General features: G+C 52.3%; 1 protein-coding gene across 1 annotated transcript in view; it reads left to right on the top strand.

Annotated features, from left to right (window-relative positions):
- The first annotated feature begins 12,729 nt into the window (after nt 1–12,729).
- The window catches only part of Muc6 (mucin 6, oligomeric mucus/gel-forming), a 31,577-nt gene continuing 28,167 nt past the window's right edge, over nt 12,730–16,139 (top strand). Inside the window, exons 1-6 of the mRNA XM_052172865.1 lie at nt 12,730–12,790; nt 14,913–14,966; nt 15,129–15,372; nt 15,439–15,565; nt 15,811–15,901; nt 15,984–16,093. Coding sequence (XP_052028825.1) covers nt 12,730–12,790; nt 14,913–14,966; nt 15,129–15,372; nt 15,439–15,565; nt 15,811–15,901; nt 15,984–16,093 — 687 coding nt within the window. The remainder of the gene's footprint in view (nt 12,791–14,912; nt 14,967–15,128; nt 15,373–15,438; nt 15,566–15,810; nt 15,902–15,983; nt 16,094–16,139) is intronic.

Genomic DNA, 16,139 nt, shown 5'->3' on the forward strand with positions numbered 1-16,139 from the left:
AAAACTTATGATGTCCTCATTCTTAATAGCTGAATAGTATTCCATCGTATAAATGAACCACATTTTCTGTATCCATTCTTCCATTGGGGACATCTGAGTTGTTTCCCAGCTTCTGACTATCACAAATATGGCTACTATGAACATAGTGGAGCACATGCCCCTGTGGCATGGTGGGGCATCTTTTGGGTATATTCCCAAGAGTGGTACTGCTGGGTCTTCAGGTAGATATATTTCTAGTTTTTCTTTCTTTCTTTCTTTCTTTTTCTTTCTTTCTTTCTTTTTTTTTTTTTTGGTGTGGTTTTTCAAAACAGGGTTTCTCTGTGTAGCCCTAGCTATCCTGGAACTCACTCTGTAGACCTGGCTAGCCTCAAACTCAGAAATCCGCCTGCCTTTGCATCCCAAGTGCTGGGATCAAAGGCATGTACCACCACTGTCCAGCTATTTCCAATTTTCTGAGGAACCTCCAGATTGATCTCCAGAATGGTTGTACCAGTTTGCGATCCCACCAGCAATGGAGGAGTGTTCCTCTTTCTCCCCATCCTTGTCAACATGTGTTGTCACCTGAGTTTTTGATCTCAGCCATTCTGATTGGTGTAAGGTGGAATCTCAGTTGTTTTCATTTGCATTTCTCTGATCACTGAGGACTTTGAACATTTCTTCAAGTGCTTCTCAGCTATTCGAGATTCCTCTGTTATGAATTCTCTGTTTAGTTCTATACCCCATTTTATTGATTGGGTTGTTTGGTTTTTTGGAGATTAGCTTCTTGAGTTCTTTATATAGTTTGGATGTTAGCCCTCTTTCGGAGGTGGGGTTAGTGAAGATGCTATGGTGTGCTTACAAGACAGGAACCTAGCATGGCTGCCCTCCAGGAGGCCCATCAAGCGACTGATCAAGATAGATGTAGATACTTACACCCAACCAATGGACTGAAGTTGGGAACCCCTGTGGTTGAACAAAAGAAAGGCTGGAAGAAGTTGTGGAGGAGGACAACCCCATAGGAAGAGCAGCAGTCTCAACTTACCTGAACCCTCGAGATCTCTCAGACACCAATCAGGCAGCATGCACTATCTGGTCCGAGGCCCCCACATGTACAGCAGAGGACTGCCTGGTCTGACCTCAGTGAGAGAAGAGGCACCTGACCCTCAAGAGATTTGAAGCACCAGGGAGTGGGGAGGCCTGGCAGGGCGGGGTGAGGTTTGGAGTAGGGACATCCTCTTGGAGATGGGGGGAGGGGAGGAATGGGATGAGGAACTGTTGGAGGGTAGACTGGGAAGGGAATAACCACTGGACCATAAAAAAAGATTAAAGATACTTTTTAAAAAACATGGAAAAAATTTCTTATCTGACATTGATTTAGTCTTGGTGAGTGGCACCTATCAAGAAAAATTTCCACTTCCTTTTTTATATTTTTCAATTTTATAGAGTACAGGTTTTTAAAGTATGACTTTGTGATTCTTCGGATTTCCTCATGGCTGCTGTCCTGTCTCCCTTCTCATTTCTGATTTTGTTCATTTGTATCTTCTCTCTCTTTCCCTTTTAGTTAGTTTGGAAAGGGTTGGTCAATCATAATGATTTTGCCAAAGAACCAACTTTTTATTTCTTTGATTCTTCGTAATCCAAAATTTGTTGGTGGTGTTTCTATTTTATTGATTTCAGTCCAGAGTTGATTATTAAAATAAAATTTAAAAAAAAAATACTTGACTGGATCAACTCACTGCAGCAGCCAAATGTGGTGGTGCGCGTCTGGAGTCTCAGTGCTATGGAGGCTGAGACAGGAAGATGGTAAGTTCAAGGCCAGACTAGGTAGGCTTTTAAGACTGTCTCAAAAAAAAATATATATATAGGACAAATAAAAATTTAAAGGACTGAAAAGGTTCTACCATGCTGATGGGAGGGTCAGAGTCCTCCAGACTCAGCCTGGGATATCCTGCCCTACTTGGAATACTTGAGAATCTGCTTCAAATCCACTGTTCTAACAGAAAAATTAGACTGATCCTCTTTCTTCTATAAGAGGCATGCCAATATTAACACCAGACAAAACAGCTTTTAGATCAATGATATTACCATAAACAAAGAAGGCTACTTAATACTGACTTGACGGCCAAAGATGTGTGGCCTCAGGGGAGGCCTTAGCCCCGGTATTGGAAGCTTGGTGTTAAACAATCACTGGTAAGTGAGACTCAGTCAAACTGAAGTGCAACTGCTCTGTGAAAGATGTGAGAATCGTAAAACAGAAAGGCTGAAGCTCAGTAAGCGGCAGCCACAGGAAGTCATCTGAGAGCTGCCCTCCCATAGCACTGCATGCAGTGGGCACTGTGGACTGCCCTCCCATAGCACCGCACGCAGTGGGCACTGTGGACTGCCCTCCCATAGCACCGCACGCAGTGGGCACTGTGGACTGCCCTCCCATAGCACCGCACACAGTGGGCACTGTGGACTGCCCTCCCATAGCACTGCACGCAGTGGGCACTGTGGACTGCCCTCCCATAGCACTGCACGCAGTGGGCACTGTGGACTGCCCCCCCATAGCACTGCACGCAGTGGGCACTGTGGACTGCCCTCCCATAGCACTGCACGCAGTGGGCACTGTGGACTGCCCTCCCATAGCACTGCACGCAGTGGGCACTGTGGACTGCCCTCCCATAGCACTGCACGCAGTGGGCGCTGTGGACTGCCCCCCATAGCACTGCACGCAGTGGGCGCTGTGGACTGCCCCCCCATAGCACTGCATGCAGTGGGCACTGTGGACTGCCCTCCCATAGCACTGCACGCAGTGGGCACTGTGGACTGCCCTCCCATAGCACTGCACGCAGTGGGCACTGTGGACTGCCCTCCCATAGCACTGCACGCAGTGGGCACTGTGGACTGCCCTCCCATAGCACTGTACGCAGTGGGCACTGTGGACTGCCCTCCCATAGCACTGTACGCAGTGGGCACTGTGGACTGCCCTCCCATAGCACTGTACGCAGTGGGCACTGTGGACTGCCCTCCCATAGCACCGCACGCAGTGGGCACTGTGGACTGCCCTCCCATAGCACCGCACACAGTGGGCACTGTTGACTGCCCTCCCATAGCACTGCATGCAGTGGGCACTGTGGACTGCCCCCCCATAGCACTGCATGCAGTGGGCACTGTGGACTGCCCTCCTGTCTCTTCCCCCACAACTAAGCTGGCTGGCAACTCCCAACTCTTCTGATGGCTACCTCCGGCCTTTGTTTCTGTGAACAATAAGGCGCCTCACCTCCACTACCGACACCGCCCCAAGGCGGTTTTACCTGACTCCCAACACAGACTCGCCAGTCTGAAGGCAGGCGACCCGCTGAGACCTGGAGCCAAAGAAAATTCACAGCCCCGCCTTTGATGTGACCGACTTCCGGGAGGGGTGGTCGATTCCCCCATGACTATATAACATGCCTTAAAAATATTAAAGTCAGTCTTGACCGGATTTCCCGCCTTGACTCAAATCTCTTTCACCTTAACCTCAAAATTCTCTTTCAGGCAACCCAGTTCACATGTAGCCGCAGGCGGTCTACACCCTCCCATAGCACTGCACGCAGTGGGCACTGTGGACTGCCCCCCCATAGCACCGCACGCAGTGGGCGCTGTGGACTGCCCTCCCATAGCACCGCACGCAGTGGGCGCTGTGGACTGCCCTCCCATAGCACCGCATGCAGTGGGCGCTGTGGACTGCCCTCCCATAGCACCGCACACAGTGGGCGCTGTGGACTGCCCTCCCATAGCACCGCACACAGTGGGCACTGTGGACTGCCCTCCCATAGCACTGCACGCAGTGGGCGCTGTGGACTGCCCTCCCATAGCACTGCACGCAGTGGGCACTGTGGACTGCCCTCCCATAGCACTGCACGCAGTGGGCACTGTGGACTGCCCTCCCATAGCACTGCACGCAGTGGGCACTGTGGACTGCCCTCCCATAGCACTGTACGCAGTGGGCACTGTGGACTGCCCTCCCACAGCACTGTACGCAGTGGGCACTGTGGACTGCCCTCCCATAGCACTGTACGCAGTGGGCACTGTGGACTGCCCTCCCATAGCACTGTACGCAGTGGGCACTGTGGACTGCCCTCCCATAGCACTGCATGCAGTGGGCACTGTGGACTGCCCCCCCATAGCACTGCATGCAGTGGGCACTGTGGACTGCCCTCCTGTCTCTTCCCCCACAACTAAGCTGGCTGGCAACTCCCAACTCTTCTGATGGCTACCTCCGGCCTTTGTTTCTGTGAACAATAAGGCGCCTCACCTCCACTACCGACACCGCCCCAAGGCGGTTTTACCTGACTCCCAACACAGACTCGCCAGTCTGAAGGCAGGCGACCCGCTGAGACCTGGAGCCAAAGAAAATTCACAGCCCCGCCTTTGATGTGACCGACTTCCGGGAGGGGTGGTCGATTCCCCCATGACTATATAACATGCCTTAAAAATATTAAAGTCAGTCTTGACCGGATTTCCCGCCTTGACTCAAATCTCTTTCACCTTAACCTCAAAATTCTCTTTCAGGCAACCCAGTTCACATGTAGCCGCAGGCGGTCTACACCCTCCCATAGCACTGCACGCAGTGGGCACTGTGGACTGCCCCCCCATAGCACCGCACGCAGTGGGCGCTGTGGACTGCCCTCCCATAGCACCGCACGCAGTGGGCGCTGTGGACTGCCCTCCCATAGCACCGCATACAGTGGGCGCTGTGGACTGCCCTCCCATAGCACCGCACACAGTGGGCGCTGTGGACTGCCCTCCCATAGCACTGCACGCAGTGGGCGCTGTGGACTGCCCTCCCATAGCACTGCACGCAGTGGGCGCTGTGGACTGCCCTCCCATAGCACTGCACACAGTGGGCACTGTGGACTGCCCTCCCATAGCACTGCATATAGTGGGCACTGTGCTCTGCCACATGCCATCCCTGACTATATACCTAGGAAGATGTGAAGGGCCTAGGAGTCTCTCATGCCCCTAGTGGGACACAGTCCAAAGACACCAGCTACATGGCCGATGCAAACACAATCATGGCAAAGGGTAAACACCTGAGACTCTTCCCACGTGTTCCCAACAGCCCACCTAAGGCTAACTCAAGCTGGAAACAAGTCAAGAAGCCAACGAAGGAGGAGAGCGCACGCCAGGCTCCAGGGTGACAAAGGGACACAGGAATATGGGCATTCCGTTTATTTTCTTTATTCTTTGTTTTATATTTGCATTTCTATTTATTATTATTGAATGCAGGGAAGGCGGACAAGCCTTCATGGGGATGTCAGAATACATCTTTTGGGAGCCTGTGCCCTTCTACCATGCCTGCCAGGGTTCAGACTCAGTTGTCAGGATCACATGAGCACTTTTACCCTGAGCCATTTTGCTGCCCCTGGACATCACATTTCTTCTCTTCTTTGGTGCTGAGAACAGCCCACAGCCTGCATACTGGACAGGCACTGTGCCACTGAGCTATGTTCCCAGGCCTAGACATTTCATTTCTCAGGTCAGTCTCAGGCTTGCTCAATCTGACACTGGGCAGGAGAGGCCAAAGCCCCTGTTTCCCCAAGACCTCAGATCCTACCTGTTCCCACAGAGTCTCTCCTTGACTCCGCCCTCCTCAAGATACAACCAACTTCTGCCAATGTCTCTGTGCCCTTCTGTGCCAAGACCTTCCCTCTCACCTGCTGCCTGCCTATGCCACACCTGCCTTCCCCTTCCCACCGCCTGGGGTGTTCCTTAAGTTCCTGAAGATTGCACTGTTCTGTGGTAGCCATGCTTCTGGGGGGGGGGGAGGGCACAACTTTCCAGAGATTGCCTGCAGGATCTGCTGTGATGGCCTCTGTGTGTGTCTGTTAACCATACTGCTAACAGAGCCAACACGTTGTCCCCAAACTCCACCGAGTCAACCTGCCCAGACCCCATGTAAGTACACACTGTCCCCGTTACTCCCGTGACTAGTTTGAAGCCCCTTCACCACTGTCAGCTCTCACTGTGGTGAGAGCTTTACCCATCTCTCCCAGTTGACTCTAGGTCCAGGATATCCTTGAATACCTGCTACTGGCCGGGCCTGGCCTCCAGAGTCATGGCTCTGCACCAGCTGGTATAACTCAGGGCTACTGATGCCCTGCTCTGAAACGTGTCTGGCTTATGTTTCTGGGACCCCACTGGATCCCCAACGTTATCTATGACAGAGACCAAAGATGTCGGAAGAGAAGTGCCCTTGTAGCCTACAGCTCAACACCTGATCTCTAGCTTCCAAGGTCACACACTCACAGTCTCGGACCTCCCTGCACTTCCCAAGTTCCCCTCTGCAGCTCTCAGCTGTGGGTATGTCTCTCAGGTACTCACAAGGCAGAAGGCAGCTCAGGAACCTAAAGCCTGACAGGTATTGGTCCACAGTGCCACTTGGGGCAGCCCAGGGGCTGAGCCTTGTGTCCTTGCCAACCCCCTATCTGTGTTTCACTCAGCACCCGTTGGATCTGCACTGAAAGGGGGCAGGGCAGCTTGGTCGGGGTTTTCTGGCAAGCTTCCTGCTTGCCAGGCTGAGGGCACCCTTCCATGTGGCCTGGAAGCTGGAATTGTGTTGACATCGGCCAGGGTTGGATGTAGCCCATCGTTCAGGATTCTCCCTGGGGTTAGGTTCAGTGGTGCCTGTGTAATTTTAATACCTGCTGTGAGCAAAACTGGGAGAAGCACCATCCTAGAAGGCTTGTTGAATCTTCCAGGTAATGGGAAAAGTCCCAGTATGGGCTTCTTCTGTCTGAGGGTCAGTGAGGCCCAAGGCTCCCCACCCTCCTGCAAGGAAGAAAGGCATGAAACGGTCTAGCACTGGACTCACAGGTATAGTGTGTCCCCTAACTGAAGGGACAGCTGAGCCAGAAGCCCTCCTGTCACAAGGTAGGTGTCTCAGACTGGCCGTGTAGCTCAGTGGGTGGTCACCTGGCAGGTACAGAGCCTTGGATCTGATCCTCAACATCTCATAAATCAAGTATAGTGGCCCACTAGTAATCTCAGCCCCTGGAAGGTGGAGGACAGTTCAGGTTATCCTTGGCTACATAACAAATCAACACCAGTGTGGGCTGCATTGGACCAGATCTCAAGAGGAAAAAAGAAAGGAGAAGGAAGAAGAGGAAGGAGAAGAAGAAGAAGAAGAAGAAGAAGAAGAAGAAGAAGAAGAAGAAGAAGAAGAAGAAGAAGAAGAAGAAGAAGAAGAAGAGGAAGAGGAAGAGGAAGAGGAAGAGGAAGAGGAAGAGGAAGAGGAAGAGGAAGAGGAAGAGGAAGAGGAGGAGGAGGAGGAGGAGGAAGAGGAGGAGGAGGAGGAAGGAGAAGAAGAAGAAGAGGAGGAGGAGGAGGAAGAGGAGGAGGAGGAGGGGGAGGAGGAGGAGGAAGAAGAAGAAAAAGAAGAAGAAGAAGAGGAAGAAGAAGAGGAAGAGGAGGAGGAGGACGAAGAAGAAGAAGAGGAGGAGGAGGAGAAGGAGGAGGAGGAAAGATAAGGAGGAAGACGATAAGGAGAAGGGGAGAAGGTGACTGCACAGCTACAGGCACCCTCAGCCCAGGGTAAGACCCATCAGCTCCTGGGGAGTTCAGGTCCACCTACCACTCCTTTCTGATGCCAACCCTGTTATCTGTGGTCCCTGCATTAGGCACAAATACAGGACATCCATGAACAAAAAGAACTAGAGGCCCCCAGCCGGGGGAACACAGTAGCGAGAGCTCCACCCATTTCAGAACACAGTTCCTCCCTACCCAGGTAGGACTGGCATCAGGCAGTCACCTCCCTGTCAAGGCTGGAGGCCCATGTCAAGAGGGAGGGGCTGATCACAACCAAATCCCACCCCAAGAGCCAAAGCCAGACCATGGAAGTGGTGGGGTCCAGGCACTTTGCCAGGTAGAAACTGAAGAACAGTGACCAAAGGGGCTGTGGAGGTCACATACACTCTCTAGCTGTGGGCCCCTGGCCATAGCAAATTTGCTAGCTTCGTCGTCATCGTTGTCGTCGTCGTCGTCGTCGTCGTCGATGTCGTCATTGTCATCATTGACTCCAGAGCTCAGGGTAAATTCTTCAAGAGCCAGAAAAACAAGAGTTGGCTAGAGTAGGAGACCAGAGCCCAGGAGTTGGATAGGATATTGGACATTCTGTAGGGCATTAGGGCCATAGCACAGCACAGTTCCTGGTAGGAATACCAGCTAGCAGGTTCCTAGGGCAGGGCTTGCAGGTTCCTGGAGAAGGTGGACCAGGAATACTTGGTTTTCTATGTACTCCCAAGGCCACTGGGAGGCCAGGATACATGAGAATTAGGGGAATGGATCACCGATGACACTCAGGGGCAGAAGGAGAGGGGAGAACAGCCCTTTCTGGGATAGCTAATGAAACCCAGGCCCCGTTGAGCCACAGAGTCCAAGGCTGACTGCCACCTACTACAAACAGGACATAGCAGCCACGGCAGACTCCTACTAAAAGGCTTGAAGCCCCTCAGCCACTTGTGTCCAGGGTCACCAGTTCTCTCCCTCTCCCCATGACGGAAGTGCCGGTGAACCAGCCCTGAAGTTCACTGACCACCAAGGTTCAGACAGCCCACCTCAAACCTTCAAGAAATATCAGACCCAGCAGCTCCACACTTTATACCCAGTCCTTGGAAATTCAGAGCTACATCCTCCACTGAGAGTCCACACTAAATGGTTGGTTCTGATTCTCCCTGGCCACAGCTGGGCCCCCCCCTAGAGCATGGTTTAGCCACGGGGAAGAATTCCTACTTCTGGTGTGGACATCTTTCCCAAAATCTCCCCAGTTTTCATTTGATGATGCACAGGTGCCAAGCCAAAGGGAAGACATCAGCACCTCCTCTGGGGAATGTCACACCTGACCCAGATGGGCCCAGCAGTCAGGGACAGGTGGTCTGGATGGGTTGATCAATATGTCTACTCCTGTACCTTTATGAATGAGACCTAGCAAACCCAGGGCTTGGGGCTTCTTGCCCATGACAGGAGTAAAGACCCAAGGATAATGAAGAGCATCTGGAAGCACCTGCGAAAGCCCTACACAAAAGCCTACTTTTAACTACGCAGGATTCTGGGCCACCTCTCTCTAAACCAGTGGTTCTCAATCTGTGGATCACAGCCCCTTAGGATCTAACAACCCTTTCATTGGGGTCACCTAAGACCATCAGAAAACATAGATATTTACATTATGATTCATAACAGCAGCAAAATTTCAGTTATGAAATAGCAATGAAATAATTTTAAGGTTGGAGGTCACCACAGCATGAAGAACTGTTTTAAAGGGTCGCAGCCACCGGGCAGTGGTGGTGCACGCCTGTAATCCCAGCCCTTGGGAGGCAGAGGCAGGCGGATTTCTGAGTTCGAGGCCAGTCTGGTCTACAGAGTGAGTTCCAGGACAGCCAGGGCTATACAGAGAAACCCTGTCTCGAAAAAAAAAAAAAAAATCCAAAAATCCAAAAAAATAAAAATAAAAAAATAAAAAATAAAAATAAATCTTTAAAAAAAAAAAAAAGAGTCACAGCACTAGGAAAGTCAAGTCAAGAACCACTGCTCTAGACGCTGGGCTCTAGGACCGGAGCTGGCTTGGGCCCCACCTCATAGCTAAGCCTAGGTCCTGGAAGGCTATTACTATCCAGGGCTTGGCCACACTGATGGATGTGAAGGGCAAGGGTCTGAGAATGGACAATCATGCACTTGTCCAGCTGTAGGTTCCGCTTTCCAGACCCGCCAGCGGGACCTGGAGCTTATCACTGTGATTTCTGCGGGAACAATGGCGCTCACACTTACCTCCCGGTCAGGGCTATCTCAGCTGTCAGAGCTGTTTACTCAGTGCATTCGCTCTCCCAAGTCAAAGGACAAAAACACCATTGAGCCCTGATTTCCCACCTATCAAGCATGTTGCAGAAGGTGGGGCCCTGATGCCCTCCTGTGGCCCTCCTCAACAGGATGGAGCCTTCAACCCGGGCGAGGACAGTGCCACTCCCTAGAGCTACTTTCTTGCCACAGGTGAATGCAGCCCAGAAGATCCTGGAAGGCAAAGCTCTGAGCCAAACATCACGCACCCCTGTAGACTGTTAGACAAACACAGCCAGCCAGCTAACCAAGCAGGCACAAGGTTCCTAGCCACACAGTCATAAGCCCCTTCTACATGACTGCTCTGTGGTAGTTCCATCCTGAGTCCCTCCTCACCTGCCCAAGCCCAGCAGCAAGAATGCAGCCAGGGCTAGGACAAGCTCCATTTGTGTCAGTCCAGGTGAAAGTGTCACTCTGTTCCTCAGTTTCTCAGCTGGGTGAGTGCTGTTGAGTTCTAAGAAACTGCTAAGAGGGCCGAAGAGATGGCTCCTTGGTTAAGAGCACTTCTTGTTCTTCCAAAAGACCAGAGTTTGATTCCCAGCAACCACACTGAGCAGCTCAACCCCACCTGTAACCTGAACTCCAGTCCCAAAACTCACCCTCCCCTAGCCTCTGCTGGTGCCTGTGCTCACATGCACATGACTTACACATGAATGTACACATAAATAAAAATTATGAAATCAGAAAGAGAGAGAGAGAGAGAGAGAGAGAGAGAGAGAGGAATCACTATCTCTAAGAGAGGCTAGAGAAACAGCTCAACCATTAGAGCACTTGTTGATGTATCAGTGGTTAAGAGCACTGGCTGCTCTTCCAGAGGAACAGGGTCTGATTCCTAGCACCCACAACCATATATAGCTCCAGTCCCAGAGAATCTGACACCCTCTCTGACCTCAGCAGATACCAGTTACATGCATGGTGCACAGACATACATCTAGGCAAAATCCTCATACACATAAAATAAAAATAAAATCTTAAAGGGAGCACATGTTACTTTTGTCAATAACTCAGGTTTACTTTCCAGCATCCACATGGCATCCCACACCTGCCTGTAATGCATTCAAGTTGCAGCCTTTGTCTAGCCTCTGCAGGCACCTGCATGCCCAGATGCACATACACATGCTGCGGCATATGCACACACACACACACACACACACACACACACACACACGGTAAATAATGTATTAGAAAGATGGAAAGAAGGAAGGGAGGGAGTGAATGAGGGAGGGAGGGGGGAAGGAAGGAAGGAAGGAAGGAAGGAAGGAAGGAAGGAAGGAAGGAAGGAAGGAAGGAAGGAAGGAAGGAAGGAAGGATAAGAGCAGGGGGGACAGGTCCCCAGCAGCACGCACAGCATTAGGTGACCACTCCACCCACTGAGGCTGAGCCCACAGAGTTTCTATAAAGATCATGTTCTTTCTGTTTGGTTTGGTTTGATGTGGAGGGATTGTTGGTTTTGGGGTGTGTGTGTGCTAAAGTCAAACATAGGGCCTCAGATATACTAGACACACACTGTATTACAGTGCCACACTCAAGCCCAAAACATCCTGTTAACACTTAGTTTATTTACAAAAACAACATCTACTGCTTTCTCACAGGATCTGCTGGGTATGCTTTGAGCCAACTGAGGACAGCATCTGGGAGCTCCCAATATATAAAGTGGAGGACCAGAGGAGATATGATAGGCCCAAGGTGGGGGGCTTGGCCTAGCTTGGCTGTAAGATACAGGTCCATTTGAGAACCCAGACTCAGACAAGGCTAGAGCCAATACCAAACCTGCAGTGAAGACAGATACAAGGCTGGTCCTGGTTCCAGCAGGGGTCCAAGGGCCACCGCTAAGCACTCACTGGCCTAGGAGTGACCCAAACTACGATCAGGAGATAGAGCCCTGTCCCTCACCCCAGGCTCCCAGTAGAACTGGGTGGACTCGGAGGCTTGTTAGATTCCACCTCATCTCCTGGCTGAGAGACAGTCTCAAGAAAGAGCCTGCCCTTTCCTCACCCAAACCTTGACCCCAAGTCTGACCCTCAGCCTGATCTTTGTCCTGGCCCCTTAAAGGGTTGGTATTCACCCCACCTTTGCCCCCTGTCTCTCATGTTCCCAAGAGCCCATCACCCAAGTAGGTTTAGCCAGCTGTCTAAGGGCACCCACCGCTCACTCAACCCATGGACATGCTGCAAACGTGAGTAACTTCACCCACAGAACAAGAGCACCGAGCACGCAAACAGGACATGGAGCCGTCCCTTCTCCCACACCCACACCACCCTGCCCCCACTCCGCCCAGTACACTGCAGCAGGACCTCTCCCTAAGTGGTCTTTTTCCTGGAAGAAAAACTCAACAATAAGTGAGGTAGACCCAGAAAATAAGTGTCTCTGGTTAGGTACCAGGATCCAGGTTGGAAGCTGGATCGTCTGGCAGGATCAGGTAGAGGCCCAGCCTCTCTGACATCCCACTGGACCAGCCCCATCCCAGGCTTCTGGGTGTGTGGTTGACGGTGTCCATGGTGATCTGGCACTTAGGACAGGCTATGGCAGGACCCACCCTGACCCCCAGGAAAGCCAGGTGTAGGAGGTGTTTGTGGGCCCCTGGAGTGTGTGTGTCAGTCCCCCCACTGGGAGTGGAAGATAATGGGGCCACAACCATTACAGAATTTTCCAAAGTCTAAGTCCTGATAAAGCAGAACCCAATATCCTGTTTGGCCACTGCTGTGCCAGGCAGGCGGTGGTGATCACAGGCCTAGAGTATGGGGCACAAGTGGGTGCGGCAGGGGGTGGGCACACCACCCCTATATAAGCTTTGGAGAGCTAGACACTGTCGCAGCAGAGGCAGCGGCAAGACTGCCTGAGCGCCCAGCAGTAGAAGACCAGGGCTGGTGGCAACTTCTCTGCTCCAGGAGTGCCACCATGCTCAGGGTTCGACAGCTACTGCTGCTGCTGCTCTTCAGGGGACCCCTAATCGATGCTGGTGAGTAGGCAGTGGCTAGTACCCAGGGTGGTCTGAGTTCCCAATGCCTTCCACAGGACCCTGTGCATGGGAAAGTCCTCGGGTCTTCTTGCCTTGTTGACTCTGCTGAGACAGACTAGTCATATGAACACTGATGAATAGGAGGCAGGAGGGGTCCAGGGAAGTGTTCAAACCAGGTCCCCTCCTGTGAGCTGGGTGTGGTGGCCAGGAAAGGAATGGGCTCCTCTGGAACCAGGGATAGGGGTCCTTCTTGCACAGTCTCAGCAGTTTTGGTGACAATTAGCAGCAGGACAGACCTGACACTCCTTTTCTCTCCCCCTTGGCTCTGGCCCTGGGAGTTCTGAGAGGCTGAGGTATGTGGGGGCAGGTGCATGTGTCATCCCAATAGAGTCGCTTCTTAGGGCAGAATTCAGGCTCTACGACTCTTCACCTCACTCACTAACAGAACTGTGTGGCTGGCTCCAGGTCTCAACTTCCCCTTCTGTATATGTGGGAAGAAATCTTGCGCCACTGTAGCCCACAGCTTGTATAGCAATCAGAGCTATCAGAGACCTGCGCTAGGGGGATAGGCTATATAGAGCCCACCTTTAGGGTATATCCAGCCTTTGGGCAAGGGTGTTAGGTGTGTCTCAGACTTGAATGTGATGCCCTCACACCAGGTTGCTCTGCTCCTCTCTCCAGCGATCTCAACCCTGCTATATAGGGCCAGCTGTCCACACCATAGGTGGCTCTGAAAATCATTAAGCAATGCCTATAGGTCCTACCAGGTCACCAGGGACCCTGTCTAGCCCCTTATCCAGCATGCCTGTCAGGAAAGGGGGATCTGATTGGAACCAGGTCCTTTGGGCCCATAGCCAGGGATAGGAGAATAAGGCACAGGTGGGCCTAATGGGAAAGGCCTAGAGGGGACCAAGAGGTCTGGGGAACTGCGCTGGGCTACAGGAAGCTGGAGAGACAGCTGTTCCTATAACAGTGGTTGAGCCATCACCTCTGTGCAGCCTAGAGGAGATGGAAGAGTATGAGGTCAGAAAGGCCACGTGGAGCCTGAGGCTACAGAAGCTGGGAAGGAGATGGAGATGCCTGAGGCAGTGGGATAACTGGAAACAGGAGAGACCACCAAACAAGCCCAAGAGTCCCCATAGGCAACGGCTGAGATGTAGGTGGTCCCAGTAGGAGGGGCAGTAATGCTGGTAGTCTCCTGGGTATCTTCAAAAGGACCTCCAGTTAGAGGCCAGCTCAGAGAAAAACAGGGAAGCCAGACTCAGTCTGGGTTCAGGGAGAGGGAAGACATGTCAGGAGAGGGAAGACATGTCAGGAGAAGGAGTCACCCACATGGGATAGGAGACCCTTAGGACCACAATAGACAAGAGTGAGGGATAGAGCCATACCCAGGTCTGGGATCAAGAGGGCCAGAATCTGGGCCTGTGCCATTCATACCACATAGAGTGGGGTGGCTCCCCGTGTCCCTGTCCTGTCTGGAAGATAGAGAAATCTGAGCTACAGAGAGTGTTACTCAAGGAGCCTGGCCAATTCTCCACACCATTAAGGACAGCAAATGCTACTGACTTCCCTAGAAGTTACTTTAGATCTTCCATTTCCACTGCCTATTGGGTCCCAAGGAGGAAAAGGTGATGCATAGGAATGTACCAGGCTGGGGCTCAGTGGACAAACCCCATCAGGGATGACAGTGGGGTAGAACAGCTTGAGATGGCAGTCCCAACCATGCAGATCTGGACACCACCTCCTTTGCCATCCGAAGTCCCTGGAAGCTGAAATTTCCAAAGACAGATAAGAGCCATCAGCAACTGCACCCCTGTTGACTAGAGTACCCGGTGGTCCCATGTGCAGAAAGGAAGGAGCTGCCACACCTCAAAACACAGGCACATACACACACACACACACACACATCATGCAGGCCCTGAGGGTGCTGTGGTTTTGGGTTTCCACAAGAAAGATCCACAATAAAAGCTACAGCTCAGGCTTCAGCCCAGAGTTCTCATCCAGGCACTAGGTAGGGGATGGGTATTCGGGAACTGTGACCTCTATGCCTGGCCCTGCCCTGATTACAGTGTCTGTAGGAACTATGCTGGGGGATGCTGAGTTGCAGCTTCTTGCCTTACAGGTGCCTCAACTGGAGATGCCACAGATTCGGACACTGAGGATAACCTGCAATCCTGTAAGGCCTAGAGAGAAGGCAGAGCCCAGGCCAGAGCCGGGTGGGCATGTTGGACTGGGGCTACGGTGGGCTCCCTAGGGCCACAGCTTTTGAACCAGGCTGCCCCAGACACACCTGGACATAGGAAATGGGACTGAGAGTGTCTCTTTTTTATTGTTGCAGCCCCAGAAAAGGGTTGGTGCTCCATGTGGGGAGCTGATCACTTTTCCACCTTTGATGGCCATGAGTATAATTTCAAAGGGATGTGTAATTACATCTTTACGGCCACCTGTGGGGATGACTTGCCCTCCACCTTCAGCATCCAGTTGCGGAGAGATAGGGATGGAAACATCTCCCGGATCATCATGGAACTGGGGGCCTCTGTGGTTACTGTGAACAAGGAAATCATCTCTGTCAGGGACATTGGGTAAGCTGGGCAGGGCACCTGGGGTGGGGGACAGAAGGGACAGCTGCTAATTTGTTTTACCCACAGGGTTGTTAGCCTGCCCTACACCAGCAGTGGCCTCCAGATCACACCCTATGGCCAGAGCGTGCAGCTGGTGGCCAAGCAGCTGGAGCTGGAGTTAGTCGTCATGTGGGGCCCAGATGCCCATCTTATGGTGAGATCCGAGCTGACAGCACTCAGGAAGGGCCCTCCTCAGAGTGACTCCCAGGAGCCCTGACTGCTGGCCAGCAAGCCAAGAAGACCAGAGCTTAGATAGCACCTCAGTTTCCCCATTTGAAAAGGAGGAGAATCCAGCCAGGAAAGAACCAGATGCCCCGCCCCCAGGAAGGGTAGGGTGGTGAGGTGGGAGTGCCTGGAACCTCCAGGCCGGGCGGAGACCAACAGTACCACACCCCACAGGTCCTGGTAGAGAAGAAGTACATGGGCAAGTTATGTGGACTGTGTGGGAACTTCGATGGAAAGACAGACAATGAATTTCTGAGTGAGGATGGTAAGCTGGGTCAGGTGGATGGTCAGGCCCCAGGCCTCTTTGTAGTCAGTTCCACACACTGATCTCTGCCCTATGCCCCTAGGCAAACTTCTGGAACCCCATAAGTATGCTACACTTCAGAAGCTAGATGACCCCAACGAGATCTGTACCCATGAAGCCATCCCCAGCCCCACCATCCTGAAGACCAAACACGTATGTGAGGTGGCCCATAACCCAAGGCCTGGATGTGGTGAACGGG

The sequence above is a fragment of the Apodemus sylvaticus genome, chromosome 1 (assembly GCF_947179515.1).
Source record: "Apodemus sylvaticus chromosome 1, mApoSyl1.1, whole genome shotgun sequence".
Taxonomy (NCBI): Eukaryota; Metazoa; Chordata; class Mammalia; order Rodentia; family Muridae; genus Apodemus; species Apodemus sylvaticus.